The sequence below is a fragment of the Pecten maximus genome, chromosome 6 (genome assembly GCF_902652985.1).
Source record: "Pecten maximus chromosome 6, xPecMax1.1, whole genome shotgun sequence".
Taxonomy (NCBI): Eukaryota; Metazoa; Mollusca; class Bivalvia; order Pectinida; family Pectinidae; genus Pecten; species Pecten maximus.
In genome coordinates this window covers 363,627-384,987 of record NC_047020.1, presented here as the reverse complement: position 1 = coordinate 384,987, position 21,361 = coordinate 363,627, and the positions used below count along the sequence as shown (strand labels likewise).

The window sequence follows — 21,361 nt, the reverse complement described above, 5'->3', positions numbered from 1 at the left end:
TTATTTTACAGCACACTGTCTCATATTTTATTTCGTCACTTGATGTATCAGGATCTGAACTGAAATAAAATTAATAGGATTAAGATTATTGACGATTAGATTATATTTCAATATGTTGTGATTTGCAAATTTTAAGCTATTGTCTCCAATTTCCACAAATTGTTAAACTTATTGATTTTAAAATAGTCATGTCAAATTGAAATCATTCAAAACTTACCTCGTTAAAAACGTACAGCCAAGTTTGGTTGGTCTCCAAAAATTTCATGTGATGCTGGTGATTGTGTATACTGCCGCAAATATCCTCGAACCGTCTCTTTAACCCTCATTTACCTTTAAGACAAAAGGCATTCGTTATTGTAATTAGAAACAATAACTTAAATACAAGATCAGTAGTGATAACACAGCAAGCCTCCCTGGGCATTCACACTATAATTAATGTATTTGTCTAATTACGACAGGTGTATCTAATTACGACAGGTGTATCTAATTACGACAGGTATCTCTAATTACGACAGGTGTATCTAATTACGACATGTGTATCTAATTACGACAGGTGTATCTAATTACGACAAGTGTATCTAATTACGACAGGTATTTCTAATTACGACATGTATATCTAATTACGACAGGTGTATCTAATTACGACAGGTGTATCTAATTACGAAATATGTATCTAATTACGACAGGTATCTCTAATTACGACAGGTGTATCTAATTACGACATGTGTATCTAATTACGACAGGTGTATCTAATTACGACAAGTGTATCTAATTACGACAGGTATTTCTAATTACGACATGTATATCTAATTACGAAATGTGTATCTAATTACGACAGGTATCTCTAATTACGACAGGTGTATCTAATTACGACATGTGTATCTAATTACGACAGGTGTATCTAATTACGACAAGTGTATCTAATTACGACAGGTATTTCTAATTACGACATGTATATCTAATTACGACAGGTGTATCTAATTACGACATGTGTATCTAAATACGACAGGTGTATCTAATTACGACAGGTGTATTTTATTACGACAGGTGTATCTAATTACGACAGGTGTATTTTATTAAGACAGGTGTATCTAATAACGACATGTGTATCTAATTACGACAGGTGTATTTAATTACGACATGTGTATCTAATTTCGACATGTGTATCTAATTACGCCATGCGTATCTTATTACGACATGTCTATTTTATTACGTCAGGTGTATCTAATTACGACATGTGTATCTAATTACGACAGGTGTATCTAATTACGACAAGTGTATCTAATTACGACAGGTATTTCTAATTACGACATGTATATCTAATTACGACAGGTGTATCTAATTACGACAGGTGTATCTAATTACGAAATATGTATCTAATTACGACAGGTATCTCTAATTACGACAGGTGTATCTAATTACGACATGTGTATCTAATTACGACAGGTGTATCTAATTACGACAAGTGTATCTAATTACGACAGGTATTTCTAATTACGACATGTATATCTAATTACGAAATGTGTATCTAATTACGACAGGTATCTCTAATTACGACAGGTGTATCTAATTACGACATGTGTATCTAATTACGACAGGTGTATCTAATTACGACAAGTGTATCTAATTACGACAGGTATTTCTAATTACGACATGTGTATCTAAATACGACAGGTGTATCTAATTACGACAGGTGTATTTTATTACGACAGGTGTATCTAATTACGACAGGTGTATTTTATTAAGACAAGTGTATCTAATAACGACATGTGTATCTAATTACGCCATGCGTATCTTATTACGACATGTCTATTTTATTACGTCAGGTGTATCTAATTACGACATGTGTATCTAATTACGACAGGTGTATTTTATTAAGACAGGTGTATCTAATTACGACATGTGTATCTAATTACAACAGGTGTATTTTATTACAACAGGTGTATCTTATTACGACAGGTTATCTAATTACTACAGATGTATCTAATTATGACAGGTATATCTAATTACGACAGGTGTATCTAATAACGACATGTGTATCTAATTACGACAGGTGTATTTTATTACGACAGGTGTATCTAATTACGACATGTGTATCTAATTACAACAGGTGTATTTTATTACAACAGTTGTATCTTATTACGACAGGTTATCTAATTACTACAGATGTATCTAATTATGACAGGTATATCTAATTACGACAGGTGTATCTAATTACGACATGTGTATCTAATTACGACAGGTGTATCTAATTACGACAAGTGTATCTAATTACGACAGGTATTTCTAATTACGACATGTATATCTAATTACGACAGGTGTATCTAATTACGACATGTGTATCTAAATACGACAGGTGTATCTAATTACGACAGGTGTATTTTATTACGACAGGTGTATCTAATTACGACAGGTGTATTTTATTAAGACAGGTGTATCTAATAACGACATGTGTATCTAATTACGACAGGTGTATTTAATTACGACATGTGTATCTAATTACGACATGTGTATCTAATTACGCCATGCGTATCTTATTACGACATGTCTATTTTATTACGTCAGGTGTATCTAATTACGACATGTGTATCTAATTACGACAGGTGTATTTTATTACGACAGGTGTATCTAATTACGACATGTGTATCTAATTACAACAGGTGTATTTTATTACAACAGGTGTATCTTAGTACGACAGGTTATCTAATTACTACAGATGTATCTAATTATGACAGGTATATCTAATTACGACAGGTGTATCTAATAACGACATGTGTATCTAATTACGACAGGTGTATCTAATTACGACATGTGTATCTAATTACGACAGGTTATCTAATTATGACAGGTATATCTAATTACGACAGGTATATCTAATTACGACATGTGTATCTAATTACGACATGTGTATCTAATTATGACAGGTGTATCTAATTACGACAGGTGTATCTAATTACGACATGTGTATCTAATTACGACAGGTGTATCTAATTACGACAGGTGTATCTAATTACGACAGGTGTATCTAATTACGACATGTTGACTCATATACCACTGCTAACTATGGAATGGAAAAAAGAAACATATAGATTTTGCCACAAGCAACATATTTTATTTACCATAATGTTATACATACAATGTCAGTTACGGCATGATGGCATCTAAAAAGTGCAATGACACTTACTACATTTGGTTATAATATCGACATCTTGTTTTATTCCTTGGAGTTGATCTTTGATCTTTATATATGATGTAGACATGCATATTTTATTTTCAAAAATAAAAAAAGTGATTTTCGACAAGAGTGCAGTTCTGGCAGTAAGCCATCGTTATGTCATTATTGTAACCAAAACCAAGTAGAGGACGAGTTCCATTTTGTTTTTATTTTTCCACTATATATGTTAATATTCGAAAACCGCTAATTAAAAAGTGTTACTAGAGCTGTCCTTCGTTCAAACTTATCTTATCCAACCACTATCTGTACGTAATAAAAAGAGCTATGTAATCTTTGGAAGTACATATATTTGCAATCAAGCTGGTTAATACGACTGAGGTTCCAACCTTTGGTATAGATCATTATCATATTTGTATGTGTTTATCTCCAATCAGACTTATTGTTTGACTTATCCCTTAACTAGTCTTACAAACTATTCCTTTACTGTTGAAGTTATACCTATTTTATATTTGCTGTTGAAATGAATGTTTCTATATGCCTATCACCAGTAAAAAGCCTATTGCTTTGTCCAATGTTGTTTAATTGATGTTTCTATGTACATATTTATGAGCTGTTAGGCTTCAGGTTGAATCATTTCAACTCGGGCACAATATAACAGATTATGTGATGGAAATGATCAGCTGTGGGGTGATAGATCGAGCGGTCTGTCTGGGGACAGGTGTCACATTGTCTCGTATGGTGGAAGGCAATTTGTATTATTTCGTTTTATCCGTTGGTGTTTCACACATTTCTGTATTCATATTTTATTTCACTTTGTACCTATTTATTACATGCATTTCTGCTTTCGACATAACTTAAAAATCCATTAAACAAGGCTAAGATCATAAAAATGTTCGAAGATGTCCAGGTACTACTGGTGAGTTATCTGCGTCAAAAACGACGTCCGCAATTTCATTATTTGTCAATGTAGTCCGTGCTAGAGGACATACCAGTCAGATGATAAAAACCAACCCTTGGCAGTCCGTGCTAGAAAACGGGTCAGTCAGACGATCAAAACTAATCCTTGGTAATCGGTGCTAGAAGACTTACCAGTCAGACGATAAAAACTAGCCCATGGTAGTCCGTGCTAGAGGAAATAACAGTTAGACGATAAACACCATCCCTTGGTAGTCTGTGCTAGAAGACATACCAGTCAGGTGATAAAAAAAAAAACCTTTGGTAGTCCGTGCTAGAAGACATACCAGTCAGATGATAAAAACCAACCCGTGGTAGTCCGTGCTAGAAGACATACCAGTCAGATGATAAAAATCAACCTTTGGTAGTCCGCGCTAGAAGACATACCAGTCAGATGATAAAAACCAACCCTTGGTAGTCCGTGCTAGAAGACATGCCAGTCAGACGATAAAAATCAACCCTTGGTAGTCCGTGCTAGAAGACATACCAGTCAGATGATAAAAACCAACCCTTGGCAGTCCGTGCTAGAAAACGGGTCAGTCAGACGATCAAAACTAATCCTTGGTAATCGGTGCTAGAAGACTTACCAGTCAGACGATAAAAACTAGCCCATGGTAGTCCGTGCTAGAAGACGGGTCAGTCAGACGATAAAAACCAACCCTTGGTAGTCCGTGCTAGAAGACATACCAGTCCTGTGATAAAAAAAACAACCTTTGGTAGTCCGTGCTAGAAGACATACCAGTCAGATGATAAAAACCAACCCTTGGTAGTCCGTGCTAGAAGACATACCAGTCAGATGATAAAAATCAACCTTTGGTAGTCCGTGCTAGAAGACATACCAGTCAGACGATAAAAACCAACCCTTGGTAGTCCGTGCTAGAAGACATGCCAGTCAGACGATAAAAACCAACCCTTGGTAGTCCGTGGTAGAAGACGGGTCAGTCAGATGATAAAAACCAACCGTTGGTAGTCCGTGCTAGAAGACATACCAGTCAGATGATAAAAACCAACCCTTGAATATCGAGTTAACTGGGTCATGTTGTATTGTAACACCTTAATCAGTTATTGGACGCCGTAGCATTAGTATCTAAACTAGGATCAATTGCCTCATATCCTCTTTTTACTATTGTTATTTCTATTCCAATAATTATTCAAGGTTTAACGGACTCGAAATGAATACTAATAATTTATGTTTCATATAAAAGCTGCCATAGTCACAAGTCTTTGCTTACAATCAACACTCTGTTTCCCGAACATACGAAAGAGTGTATGGACAATTTCGTTGTTGTTGTCTCTAACCTTGCTTGTGCTGACATCAATTAACCAGCGGACGAATACTTGCGGAAAAGATATTGAAACTGATTGGTAGTAAAGAGACTGGAACAGAATGACGGTAAACTGACAGGGACAGAATGACGGTAAACTGACTGAGACAGAATGACGGTAAACTGACTGTACCAGAATGACGGTAAATTGACTGAGACAGAATGACGGTAAACTGACTGTAACAGAATGATGGTAAACTGACTGAGACAGAATGACGGTAAACTGACTGAGACAGAATGACGGTAAACTGACTGTAACAGAATGACGGTAAACTGACTGAGACAGAATGACGGTAAACTGACTGAGACAGAATGACGGTAAACTGACTGTAACAGAATGATGGTAAACTGACTGTAACAGAATGACGGTAAAATGACTGAGACAGAATGACGGTAAACTGACTGAGACAGAATGACGTTAAACTGACTGTAACAGAATGACGGTAAACTGACTCAGACAGAATTACGGTAAACTGACTGGGACAGAATGACGGTAAACTGACTGAGACAGAATGACGGTAAACTGACTGTAACAGAATGACGGTAAACTGACTGGGACAGAACGACGGTAAACTGACTGGGACAGAATGACGGTAAACTGACTGTAACAGAATGACGGTAAACTGACTGAGACAGAATGACGGTAAACTGACTGTAACAGAATGACGGTAAACTGACTGAGACAGAATGACGGTAAACTGACTGTAACAGAATGACGGTAAACTGACTGTAACAGAATGACGGTAAACTGACTGAGACAGAATGACGGTAAACTGACAGTAACAGAATGACGGTAAACTGACTGAGACAGAATGACGGTAAACTGACAGTAACAGAATGACGGTAAACTGACTGTAACAGAATGACGGTAAACTGACTGTAACAGAATGACGGTAAACTGACTGTCACAGAATGACGGTAAACTGACTGAGACAGAATGACGGTAAACTGACTGAGACAGAATGACGGTAAACTGACCGTAACAGAATGACGGTAAACTGGCTGTAACAGAATGACGGTAAACTGACTGAGACAGAATGACGGTAAACTGACTGAGACAGAATGACGGTAAACTGACTGTAACAGAATGATGGTAAACTGACTGTAACAGAATGACGGTAAACTGACTGTAACAGAATGACGGTAAACTGACTGAGACAGAATGACGGTAAACTGAATGTAACAGAATGACGGTAAACTGACTGAGACAGAATGACGGTAAACTGACTGTAACAGAATGACGGTAAACTGACTGTAACAGAATGACGGTAAACTGACTGAGACAGAATGACGGTAAACTGACTGTAACAGAATGATGGTAAACTGACTGTAACAGAATGACGGTAAAATGACTGAGACAGAATGACGGTAAACTGACTGAGACAGAATGACGTTAAACTGACTGTAACAGAATGACGGTAAACTGACTCAGACAGAATGACGGTAAACTGACTGGGACAGAATGACGGTAAACTGACTGAGACAGAATGACGGTAAACTGACTGTAACAGAATGACGGTAAACTGACTGGGACAGAACGACGGTAAACTGACTGGGACAGAATGACGGTAAACTGACTGTAACAGAATGACGGTACACTGACTGAGACAGAATGACGGTAAACTGACTGGAACAGAATGACGGTAAACTGTAACAGAATGACGGTAAACTGACTGGGACAGAATGACGGTAAACTGAATGTAACAGAATGACGGTAAACTGACTGTAACAGAATGACGGTAAACTGACTGGGACAGAATGACGTTAAACTGACTGTAACAGAATGACGGTAAACTGACTGTAACAGTTTGACGGTAAACTGACTGAAACAGAATGACGGTAAACTGACTGGGACAGAATGACGGTAAACTGACTGAGACAGAATGACGATAAACTGACTGTAACAGAATGACGGTAAACTGACTGAGACAGAATGACGGTAAACTGACTGTAACAGAATGACGGTAAACTGACTGTAACAGTTTGACGGTAAACTGACTGTAACAGAATGACGGTAAACTGACTGAGACAGAATGACGGTAAACTGACTGAGACAGAATGACGGTAAACTGACAGTAACAGAATGACGGTAAACTGACTGTAACAGAATGACGGTAAACTGACTGTAACAGAATGACGGTAAACTGACTGAGACAGAATGACGGTAAACTGACAGTAACAGAATGACGGTAAACTGACTGAGACAGAATGACGGTAAACTGACAGTAACAGAATGACGGTAAACTGACTGAGACAGAATGACGGTAAACTGACTGTAACAGAATGACGGTAAACTGACTGTAACAGAATGACGGTAAACTGACTGAGACAGAATGACGGTAAACTGACTGAGACAGAATGACGGTAAACTGACTGTAACAGAATGACGGTAAACTGACTGAGACAGAATGACGGTAAACTGACTGAGACAGAATGACGGTAAACTGACTGAGACAGAATGACGGTAAACTGACTGTAACAGAATGATGGTAAACTGACAGTAACAGAATGACGGTAAAATAACTGAGACAGAATGACGGTAAACTGACTGTAACAGAATGACGGTAAACTGACTGAGACAGAATGACGGTAAACTGACAGTAACAGAATGACGGTAAACTGACTGTAACAGAATGACGGTAAACTGACTGTAACAGAATGACGGTAAACTGACTGTAACAGAATGACGGTAAACTGACTGAGACAGAATGACGGTAAACTGACTGAGACAGAATGACGGTAAACTGACTGTAACAGAATGACGGTAAACTGACTGAGACAGAATGACGGTAAACTGACTGAGACAGAATGACGGTAAACTGACTGAGACAGAATGACGGTAAACTGACTGTAACAGAATGATGGTAAACTGACAGTAACAGAATGACGGTAAAATAACTGAGACAGAATGACGGTAAACTGACTGTAACAGAATGACGATCAACTGACTGTAACAGAATGACGGTAAACTGACTGAGACAGAATGACGGTAAACTGACTGGAACAGAATGACGGTAAACTGACTGAGACAGAATGACGGTAATCTGACTGAGACAGAATGACGGTAAACTGACTGAGACAGAATGATGGTAAACTGACTGTAACAGAATGACGGTAAACTGTAACAGAATGACGGTAAACTGACAGTAACAGAATGACGGTAAACTGTAACAGAATGACGGTAAACTGACTGTAACAGAATGACGGTAAACTGACTGAGACAGAATGACGGTAAACTGAGTGTAACAGAATGACGGTAAACTGACTGTAACAGTTTGACGGTAAACTGACTGAGACAGAATGACGGTAAACTGAATGGAACAGAATGACGGTAAACTGACTGAGACAGGATGACGGTAAACTGACTGAGACAGAATGACAGTAATACAACAAAGCTGTCCTGTGCTCCTATTTATCATTGACAATATCCCTGATTAGTGGCTGTGCCTCACGCGACAGATGGTATGCTGATGGCTATAAATACCGGTACTTTGATGTGTATGTAGGCATTAATAGTCATTGTATTCGTCAGGAACAATATGGTAAGGACAGCATTTTGTATTTTACATAAACTTTCTATCTAAGTACCGGCAAGTTAGCAACTCAACAGCCAGGTCTTGATTCGGATATGTTATTTTCATCTGGTTTAATAGCAGTTTTCGTAACTGATCACTCGCTTGACAACGAAGTTAGCCAATTGCGGAAAATGTTAAACTGATGAAAGTAATTAGGATCAGATTAAAATATCATACACATTTATGTCTAGTAATATTACTATGTGTTACTTGTGTCCAGTATAATTACTGTGTTTATTTATGTCCGGTATAATTACTGTGTTTTATGTACATTTGTATGTCCAGTATAATAACTGTGTTGTATTTATGTCCAGTATATAATTACTGTGTTTATTTATGTCCAGTATAATTACTGTGTTTATTTATGTCCAGTATAATTACTGTGTTTTATTTATGTCCAGTACAATTACTGTGTTTATTTATGTCCAGTATAATTACTGTGTTTTATTTATGTCCAGTATAATTACTGTGTTTATTTATGTCAAGTATAATTACTGTGCTTTATTTATGTCCAGTATAATAATTGTGTTTATTTATGTCCAGTATAATTACTGTGTGTTATTTATGTCCAGTATAACTACTGTTTTATTTATGTCCAGTATAATTACTGTGTTTATTTATGTCCAGTATAATTAATGTGTTTTATTTATGTCAAGTATAATTACTGTTTTATTTATGTCCATTATAATTACTGTGTTTTATTTATGTCCAATATAATTATTGTTCTTATTTATGTCCAGTATAACTACTGTGTTTTATTTTTAGCATGTTCGAGTGAGTTTATACGTTCTTCTCAGCTTGGCAGTCTGTGTCAGTGGTAAGTAATTTTCAGTAATATAATAGAGACGATTTTCATATTTTACGTATAAAAACTGTATTATTAATGCCTAACAACTCCTAGGGTAATGGGAGGTGTTCTATAACAACTCCTAGGGTAATGGGAGGTGTTCTATAACAACTCCTAAGGTAACGGAAGGTGTTCTCTAACCACTCCTATGGTAACGGGAGGTGTTCTCTAACCACTCCTAGGGTAACGGGAGGTGTTCTATAACAACTCCTAGGGTAACGGGAGGTGTTCTATAACCACTCCTAAGGTAACGGAAGGTGTTCTCTAACCACTCCTATGGTAACGGGAGGTGTTCTATAACAATTCCTAAGGTAACGGGAGGTGTTCTATAACCACTCCTAAGGTAACGGAAGGTGTTCTCTAACCACTCCTATGGTAACGGGAGGTGTTTTATAACAATTCCTAAGGTAACGGGAGGTGTTCTATAACAACTCCTAGGGTAACGGGAGGTGTTCTATAACCACTCCTAAGGTAACGGAAGGTATTCTCTAACCACTCCTATGGTAACGGGAGGTGTTCTATAACAATTCCTAAGGTAACGGGAGGTGTTCTATAACAACTCCTAGGGTAATGGGAGGTGTTCTATAACAACTCCTAGGGTAACGGGGGTGTTCTCTAACCACTCCTAGGGTAACGGAGGTGTTCTCTAACCACTCCTATGGTAACGGGAGGTGTTCTATAACCACTCCTAGGGTAACGGGGGTGTTCTCTAACCACTCCTAGGGTAACGGGAGGTGTTCTATAACCACTCCTATGGTAACGGGAGGTGTTCTATAACAACTCCTAGGGTAACGGGAGGTGTCCTATAATCACTCCTAAGGTAACGGAAGGTGTTCTCTAACCATTCCTATGGTAACGGGAGGTGTTCTATAACAACTCCTATGGTAACGGGAGGTGTTCTATAACCATTCCTATGGTAACGGGAGGTGTTCTATAACAATTCCTAAGGTAACGGGAGGTGTTCTATAACAACTCCTAGGGTAACGGGAGGTGTTCTCTAACCACTCCTAGGGTAACGGAAGGTGTTCTATAACCACTCCTAGGGTAACGGGAGGTGTTCTCTAACCACTCCTAGGGTAACGGGGGTGTTCTCTAACCACTCCTAGGGTAACGGGAGGTGTTCTATAACAACTCCTAGGGTAACGGTAGGTGTTCTATAACCACTCCTAGGGTAACGGGAGGTGTTATCTAACCACACCTAGGGTAACGGAAGGTGTTCTATAACAACTCATAGGGTAGCGGGAGGTGTTCTATAACCACTCATAGGGTAACGGGAGGTGTTCTCTAACCACTCCTAAGGTAACGGGAGGTGTTCTCTAACCACTCCTAGGGTAACGGAAGGTGTTCTCTAACAACTCCTAGGGTAACGGTAGGTGTTCTATAACCACTCCTAGGGTAACGGGAGGTGTTCTCTAACTACTCCTAGGGTAACGGGAGGTGTTCTCTAACAACTCCTAGGGTAACGGTAGGTGTTCTATAACCACTCCTAGGGTAACGGGGGTGTTCTCTAACCACTCCTAGGGTAACGGAAGGTGTTATATAACAACTCCTAGGGTAACGGGGGTGTTCTCTAACCACTCCTAGGGTAACGGGAGGTGTTCTCTAACCACTCCTAGGGTAACGGGAGGTGTTCTATAACAACTCCTAGGGTAACGGGAGGTGTTCTCTAACCACTCCTAGGGTAACGGGAGGTGTTCTCTAACAACTCCTAAGGTAACGGGAGGTGTTCTCTAACCACTCCTAAGGTAACGGGAGGTGTTCTCTAACCACTCCTAGGGTAACGGGAGGTGTTCTATAACAACTCCTAGGGTAACGGGAGGTGTTCTCTAACCACTCATAGGGTAACGGGAGGTGTTCTATAACAACTCCTAGGGTAACGGGAGGTGTTCTCTAACCACTCCTAGGGTAACGGGAGGTGTTCTATAACAGCTCCTAAGGTAACGGAGGTGTTCTCTAACCATTCCTAGGGTAACGGGGGTGCTCTCTAACCACTCCTAGGGTAACGGGAGGTGTTCTATAACAACTCCTAGGGTAACGGGGGTGTTCTCTAACCACTCCTAGGGTAACGGGAGGTGTTCTCTAACCACTCCTAGGGTAACGGGAGGTGTTCTATAACAACTCCTAGGGTAACGGGGGGTGTTCTCTAACCACTCCTAGGGTAACGGGGGGTGTTCTCTAACCACTCCTAGGGTAACGGGAGGTGTTCTATAACAACTCCTAGGGTAACGGGAGGTGTTCTCTAACCACTCCTAGGGTAACGGGGGGTGTTCTATAACAACTCATAGGGTAACGGGAGGTGTTCTCTAACCACTCCTAGGGTAACGGGAGGTGTTCTCTAACCACTCCTAGGGTAACGGGAGGTGTTCTTTAACCACACCTAGGGTAACGGGGGGTGTTCTATAACAACTCCTAGGGTAACGGGGGTGTTCTCTAACCACTCCTAGGGTAACGGGAGGTGTTCTCTAACCACTCCTAGGGTAACGGGAGGTGTTCTATAACAACTCCTAGGGTAACGGGAGGTGTTCTCTAACCACTCCTAGGGTAACGGGAGGTGTTCTCTAACAACTCCTAAGGTAACGGGAGGTGTTCTCTAACCACTCCTAAGGTAACGGGAGGTGTTCTCTAACCACTCCTAGGGTAACGGGAGGTGTTCTATAACAACTCCTAGGGTAACGGGAGGTGTTCTCTAACCACTCATAGGGTAACGGGAGGTGTTCTATAACAACTCCTAGGGTAACGGGAGGTGTTCTCTAACCACTCCTAGGGTAACGGGAGGTGTTCTATAACAGCTCCTAAGGTAACGGAGGTGTTCTCTAACCATTCCTAGGGTAACGGGGGTGCTCTCTAACCACTCCTAGGGTAACGGGAGGTGTTCTATAACAACTCCTAGGGTAACGGGGGGTGTTCTCTAACCACTCCTAGGGTAACGGGGGGTGTTCTCTAACCACTCCTAGGGTAACGGGATGTGTTCTATAACAACTCCTAGGGTAACGGGAGGTGTTCTCTAACCACTCCTAGGGTAACGGGAGGTGTTCTATAACAACTCATAGGGTAACGGGAGGTGTTCTCTAACCACTCCTAGGGTAACGGAAGGTGTTCTCTAACCACACCTAGGGTAACGGTAGGTGTTCTATAACCACTCCTAGGGTAACGGAAGGTGTTCTCTAACCACTCCTAGGGTAACGGAAGGTGTTCTCTAACCACTCCTAGGGTAACGGGAGGTGTTCTTTAACCACACCTAGGGTAACGGGAGGTGTTCTATAACAACTCCTAGGGTAACGGAAGGTGTTCTATAACAACTCCTAGGGTAACGGGAGGTGTTCTCTTACCACTCCTAGGGTAACGGGAGGTGTTCTATAACAACTCCTAGGGTAACGGAAGGTGTTCTCTAACCACTCATAGGGTAACGGGAGGTGTTCTCTAACCACTCCTAGGGTAACGGGAGGTGTTCTATAACAACTCCTAGGGTAACGGAAGGTGTTCTCTAACCACTCATAGGGTAACGGGAGGTGTTCTCTAACCACTCCTAGGGTAACGGGAGGTGTTCTCTAACCACTCCTAGGGTAACGGGGGGTGTTCTCTAACCACTCCTAGGGTAACGGGGGGTGTTCTCTAACCACTCCTAGGGTAACGGGAGGTGTTCTCTAACCACTCCTAATGTTATAGGAGGTGGTTTTTAACCACACTATATTGTTACGGAAACTCGAGGTGTTCATCCCGAATTTTTGTGTGATTCATTCTTCTTTCTTCACAGCGAAATGCAACATTCCGCGTGATTTGAGAGGGCACCACTACTTAGTGAATCACTTCTTTGATAGAATACCCGGAGAAGAATTGATTATACGGACACATTATGTAGAGATAGTACAGGATGGACAAACACAGCAACTCGACTGTATCGACAGCCAGTACTCAGACATACTTCTCAGGTACTGTCCGCCTATCCAAACTAATTGTATATTGTATCACAGGACAATACACGAGGCTCTGTACAATGGTTGTCTCCCTTCTCAGATACCAACCTACTTGTTCTTCCTTGTTATTCAACGCGAATAATTTTACGTCATAAATGTCTGACATGTTACAAAAGTTGGAAACAATATTTTGATATAAGAACAAGGAGTGATTTCTTTAAAATGTAATATATTCTGTGATAGATGTGATAACAATGTGGTAATTATTTAATCCAGAACATCTGACGGTACCGGGATCCTTTGTCTTCAGCTACCACAGATAATGGACGTCCCAGCCGAGTTCCAAGTCAGGCGACGGAACGGTATATAGTTGTCATAATATTGCTTGTTTCGTTGTCTATTTGACATAATATGTTTATACAATGTATATATGAAACCTGTTACAGTATTGGTATGGCAAGCCGTTTGGGGTTTTACCTATTGAAATGAAGATATCTCTATTTAATTAAAGATAACTCTATTTAAAATGATGATATCTCTATTTAATTAGAGATATCTGTAATTCAAATACAGATATATGTAATTCAATTAAAGATATCTCTATTTGAATTAAAGATATCTTTAATTTTTATATTAATAATGATATCTTTATTTAGAATACAGATATCTGTATTTAATAGGTTAAAACCCAAACGGCTTGCCATAGTATTGGTGAATATGGGCGTTTCAGATGGAAACACAGTGTATATATGTTTTAGTCATAAATTGTCGGTTGGTATCTACACATGCCTCAATGTTTACACAAATACAGAGATTGTTAATCTTAAATATTATAGTTGAAGCTCCTGATGGCGCTTTGTTTACTCCGTCTCCCATCGGAAGTGACGTCATACCAACTATTGAGAACCAGTGCACAGTCTACATCAACTCGGATGTCTATACGTCAAGAACCAGTAAGTAAGGAACATCGTCAGAGTTACCTCCCCTACTCAGCAAGTGTAGAAATGTTCTTATATTTCAACCGACAAACATACTTTATACGGTACAACACGTATTATTTAGATTAGGTTAGATTTAATTCTTGTGCAGATGTAAATCCTTTAATCAGACTCAAACATGCAGCTATGTGATATATATATATGGTTACAGATCATTAGAAAATCAGTTTCATTATTTTTTTTCAGTGTAACGTATACAACCACATTGTACTTAATTATTATGGTACATTAATTATCCTTTGTATTCACTTTATTAAGTTTTACAAGTACTAGATACAAACTAATTAAATTCTATGCCATACTAAGTTGGTGCTATTTATGTATATATATATATATATATGTTAAATATCAAATGAATAACTTGTGCTGATATAGGAATTAAGGATTGTGTATCCACACCAGAGTATGATAATGTTATTTTTTTGCTCTATCTAAATATTTGTATATATCAAATTTCCACATAAAATGCTGCCATGTATTTACCATTGTATAATAGTTTTTGAAAGAGGACGTTACTATGTTGTATAACTTGTGTCCAATTTCATTTAAATTTTTCAAATAAAATATGTTTAAACTAAAACTACAGATCATTGACTGTATATAGCTGTGCCCCAGTACTTGGTTACCCCAGTGTTGTATTACGTCCTCGGGGAGACTGTATATAGCTGTAGCCCAGTACTTGGTTACCCCAGTGTTGTATTACGTCCTCGGGGAGACTGTATATAGCTGTACCCCAGTACTTGGTTACCCCAGTGTTTTATTACGTCCTCGGGGAGACTGTATATAGCTGTACCCCAGTACTTGGTTACCCCAGTGTTTTATTACGTCCTCGGGGAGACTGTATATAGCTGTACCCCAGTACTTGGTTACCCCAGTGTTGTATTACGTCCTCGGGGAGACTGTTTATAGCTGTACCCCAGTACTTGGTTACCCCAGTGTTGTATTACGTCCTCGGGGAGACTGTTTATAGCTGTACCCCAGTACTTGGTTACCCCAGTGTTTTATTACGCCCTCGGGGAGACTGTTTCATGCACTTACGGAGAAGTTCTCGTTTTTGGGGATACGACCTTTTCGAGCGCCCCCTACCGTTATGACCTGAAGCCATATCATTCCATTTTTTACGAAGGCACTGGATGAGACATCATACATTTTACATTTGATGAAGCATACATGTAGTTGACAAAGGCTATATTACAGTCTGGACTAGGAATGATCTTAACTTGGTTTTCTAGCAATATCCTGTATTGTGGAAAATATGTAGTTAGTTAGTTATATTTCTGATTTTTATATTAGGGCCCGGCTGTAATTTCCCAGTAGATCTTCAAAAGACTTGGACGTACTCACGTGGACCACTGTCTGAAATCACGTTTACGAACACCAGCGCAATGATAACGCTGAGAGATGGGAACAACTTTACTGGGGAGTGCGAGAGACACGACACCGATCGCAACGCGGTACACCGGATAGCTCTCAGGTACGACACGTATCTATATAGCGATCGTACCACGGTACACCGGATATAGCTATCAGGTACGACAGGTATCTACCGATCGTACCGTGATACACCGGATAGATCTCAGGTACGACGGGTATCTACCGATCGTACCGTGATACACCGGATAGCTATCAGGTACGACGGGTATCTACCGATCGTACCGTGATACACCGGATAGCTATCAGGTACGACGGGTATCTACCGATCGTACCGTGATACACCGGATAGCTATCAGGTACGACGGGTATCTACCGATCGTACCGTGATACACCGGATATATCTCAGGTACGACGGGTATCTACCGATCGTACCGTGATACACCGGATAGCTATCAGGTACGACGGGTATCTACCGATCGTACCGTGATACACCGGAAAGATCTTAGGTACGACGGGTATCTACCGATCGTACCGTGATACACCGGATAGCTATCAGGTACGACGGTTATCTAGCGATCGTACCGTGATACACCGGATAGATCTCAGGTACGACAGGTATCTACCGATCGTACCACGGTACACCGGATATGTAGCTATCAGGTACGACATGTATCTATATAGCGATCGTACCACGGTACACCGGATATAGATATCAGGTACGACAGGTATCTACCGATCGTACCGTGATACACCGGATAGCTATCAGGTACGACGGTTATCTAGCGATCGTACCGTGATACACCGGATAGATCTCAGGTACGACAGGTATCTACCGATCGTACCACGGTACACCGGATATGTAGCTATCAGGTACGACATGTATCTATATAGCGATCGTACCACGGTACACCGGATATAGATATCAGGTACGACAGGTATCTACCGATCGTACCGTGATACACCGGATAGATCTCAGGTACGACGGGTATCTACCGATCGTACCGTGATACACCGGAAAGATCTCAGGTACGACGGGTATCTACCGATCGTACCGTGATACACCGGATAGCTATCAGGTACGACGGGTATCTACCGATCGTACCGTGATACACCGGAAAGATCTTAGGTACGACGGGTATCTACCGATCGTACCGTGATACACCGGATAGCTATCAGGTATGACGGTTATCTAGCGATCGTACCGTGATACACCGGATAGATCTCAGGTACGACAGGTATCTACCGATCGTACCACGGTACACCGGATATGTAGCTATCAGGTACGACAGGTATCTATATAGCGATCGTACCACGGTACACCGGATATAGCTATCAGGTACGACAGGTATCTACCGATCGTACCGTGATACACCGGATAGATCTCAGGTACGACGGGTATCTACCGATCGTACCGTGATACAACGGATAGATCTCAGGTACGACGGGTATCTACCGATCGTACCGTGATACACCGGAAAGATCTCAGGTACGACGGGTATCTACCGATCGTACCGTGATACACCGGATAGCTATCAGGTACGACGGGTATCTACCGATCGTACCGTGATACACCGGAAAGATCTTAGGTACGACGGGTATCTACCGATCGTACCGTGATACACCGGATAGCTATCAGGTATGACGGTTATCTAGCGATCGTACCGTGATACACCGGATAGATCTCAGGTACGACAGGTATCTACCGATCGTACCACGGTACACCGGATATGTAGCTATCAGGTACGACATGTATCTATATAGCGATCGTACCACGGTACACCGGATATAGCAATCAGGTACGACAGGTATCTACCGATCGTACCGTGATACACCGGATAGATCTCAGGTACGACGGGTATCTACCGATCGTACCGTGATACAACGGATAGATCTCAGGTACGACGGGTATCTACCGATCGTACCGTGATACACCGGAAAGATCTCAGGTACGACGGGTATCTACCGATCGTACCGTGATACACCGGATAGCTATCAGGTACGACGGTTATCTACCGATCGTACCGTGATACTCCGGGTAGATCTCAGGTACGACAGGTATCTACCGATCGTACTACGGTACACCGGATATGTAGTTATCAGGTACGACAGGTATCTATATAGCGATTGTACCACGGTACACCGGATATAGCTATCAGGTACGACAGGTATCTACCGATCGTACCGTGATACATCGGATAGATCTCGGGTACGACGATTATCTACCGATCGTACCGTGATACACCGGATAGCTATCAGGTACGACGATTATCTACCGATCGTACCGTGATACACCGGAAAGATCTCAGGTACGACGGGTATCTACCGATCGTACCGTGATACACCGGATAGATCTCAGGTACGACGGGTATCTACCGATCGTACCGTGATACAACGGATAGATCTCAGGTACGACGGGTATCTACCGATCGTACCGTGATACACCGGAAAGATCTCAGGTACGACGGGTATCTACCGATCGTACCGTGATACACCGGATAGCTATCAGGTACGACGGGTATCTACCGATCGTACCGTGATACACCGGAAAGATCTTAGGTACGACGGGTATCTACCGATCGTACCGTGATACACCGGATAGCTATCAGGTATGACGGTTATCTAGCGATCGTACCGTGATACACCGGATAGATCTCAGGTACGACAGGTATCTACCGATCGTACCACGGTACACCGGATATGTAGCTATCAGGTACGACAGGTATCTATATAGCGATCGTACCACGGTACACCGGATATAGCTATCAGGTACGACAGGTATCTACCGATCGTACCGTGATACACCGGATAGATCTCAGGTACGACGGGTATCTACCGATCGTACCGTGATACAACGGATAGATCTCAGGTACGACGGGTATCTACCGATCGTACCGTGATACACCGGAAAGATCTCAGGTACGACGGGTATCTACCGATCGTACCGTGATACACCGGATAGCTATCAGGTACGACGGTTATCTACCGATCGTACCGTGATACTCCGGGTAGATCTCAGGTACGACAGGTATCTACCGATCGTACTACGGTACACCGGATATGTAGTTATCAGGTACGACAGGTATCTATATAGCGATTGTACCACGGTACACCGGATATAGCTATCAGGTACGACAGGTATCTACCGATCGTACCGTGATACATCGGATAGATCTCGGGTACGACGATTATCTACTGATCGTACCGTGATACACCGGATAGCTATCAGGTACGACGATTATCTACCGATCGTACCGTGATACACCGGAAAGATCTCAGGTACGACGGGTATCTACCGATCGTACCGTGATACATCGGATAGATCTCAGGTACGACAGGTATCTACCGATCGTACCGTGATACACCGGATAGCTATCAGGTACGACGGGTATCTACCGATCGTACCGTGATACACCGGATAGATCTCAGGTACGACAGGTATCTACCGATCGTACCGTGATACACCGGAAGATCTCAGGTACGACGGGTATCTGTCGATCGTACCGTGATACACCGGATAGCTATCAGGTACGACGGGTATCTACCGATCGTACCGTGATACACCGGATATGTAGCTACCAGGTACGACAGGTATCTACCGATCGTACCGTGATACACCGGAAGATCTCAGGTACGACGGGTATCTGTCGATCGTACCGTGATACACCGGATAGCTATCAGGTACGACGGGTATCTACCGATCGTACCGTGATACACCGGATATGTAGCTACCAGGTACGACAGGTATCTACCGATCGTACCGTGATACACCGGATAGATTTCGGGTACGACGGGTATCTACCGATCGTACCACGGTACACCGGATATAGCTCGAAGGTTAGGACGTACAACTTAATATATCATTTGTACATTTAATACACTGAGATGGCTTGATGCCAATTCTATGTTTAGAATATGTTGTATAAGTACTCGTGGCAAAACTATTTACTATCTTTCCTTTTCTATTGGACAGGACAAGCCTAGATGCAGATCATGACGGGGTGATGTGTTTGGTACTCCGACCTCTGAGTGGCGGGAAACTCCTCTCCCAACAAGCCAACAGTAAGTTACGTATATTGCAATATGTTATCAAGACGATGTGTTGTGTAATGACCTGTATACTGTGACCACCTCAATGTACGTAGGTTATAGTGTAATGACCTGTATACTGTGACCACCTCAGTGTACGTAGGTTATAGTGTAATGACCTGTATACTGTGACCACCCCAGTGTACGTAGGTTATAGTGTAATGACCTGTATACTGTGACCACCCCAGTGTACGTAGGTTATAGTGTAATGACCTGTATACTGTGACCACCTCAGTGTACGTAGGTTATAGTGTAATGACCTGTATACTGTGACCACCTCGGTGTACGTAGGTTAGTGTAATGACCTGTATACTGTGACCAGCTCAGTGTACGTATGTTATAGTGTAATGACCTGTATACTGTGACCACCTAAGTGTACGTAGGTTATAGTGTAATGACCTGTATACTGTGACCACCTCGGTGTCGATACATTGATTGTCTATATAGCTATGTATTTGTATTATGTATCACGTATCAATATATTATAATTAAGTGTATATATGTAATGTTTATTATGTTATTGTACTCGATGTTTTGTATATATGTTCTATATTCCTTTGTACTCTTTATCTTTGGAGGCAATAAAAAGGATAATGATAATTATACAGTGCCGCTGTACTGGACATTTGTCGGATTAAGTTGACAGTGTATTCCCCGAAACATCACACTCAAATCACACACAGGTTGTTATATATACCAAAGTGTTATGACATACCAGTAAACGTCTATAATCCTACAAACTCAAGTCGCCATGTCAAATTAATATATGTATATATACCTTATAAGTTGTTTATCTTTGTAAACTTATAGTAATTCAAAAAAAACTAATTCACGAAGTTTTTTCCAGATGGTGACCGCTACATGAACCTTGTGAAGACCATCTTCTTCATGGAACCAATTTATTTGTACGAAACTTGCGACCTGATAGACGAACCACTAGAGGGCGCTGTCATGCAGGCTACCTGGGAAAGTTAATTGTGAAGTTGATGAAAATAAAAACATTACACATTTCATTTAACATTTCTCGAGTTAATACAGTATATACTTATATTGTTTATATCCATAGCTCATTATGTCAACAATTGCGTTTTTGTGAATATTATCATGCGCAAC

The 21,361-nt window shown here is 41.1% G+C and overlaps 1 protein-coding gene across 1 annotated transcript; it reads left to right on the top strand.

Moving 5' to 3' along the window:
• Window positions 1–8,952: 8,952 nt before the first annotated feature.
• LOC117328667 lies at window positions 8,953–21,266 on the top strand. Its single transcript, XM_033886113.1, has 8 exons — window positions 8,953–8,996; window positions 9,795–9,846; window positions 13,631–13,805; window positions 14,067–14,152; window positions 14,627–14,743; window positions 16,082–16,262; window positions 20,133–20,221; window positions 21,096–21,266. Exons 1-8 carry the CDS (start codon window positions 8,994–8,996, stop codon window positions 21,221–21,223), a joined length of 831 nt encoding a protein of 276 aa, XP_033742004.1. The 5' UTR covers window positions 8,953–8,993; the 3' UTR covers window positions 21,224–21,266.
• Window positions 21,267–21,361: the final 95 nt, after the last annotated feature.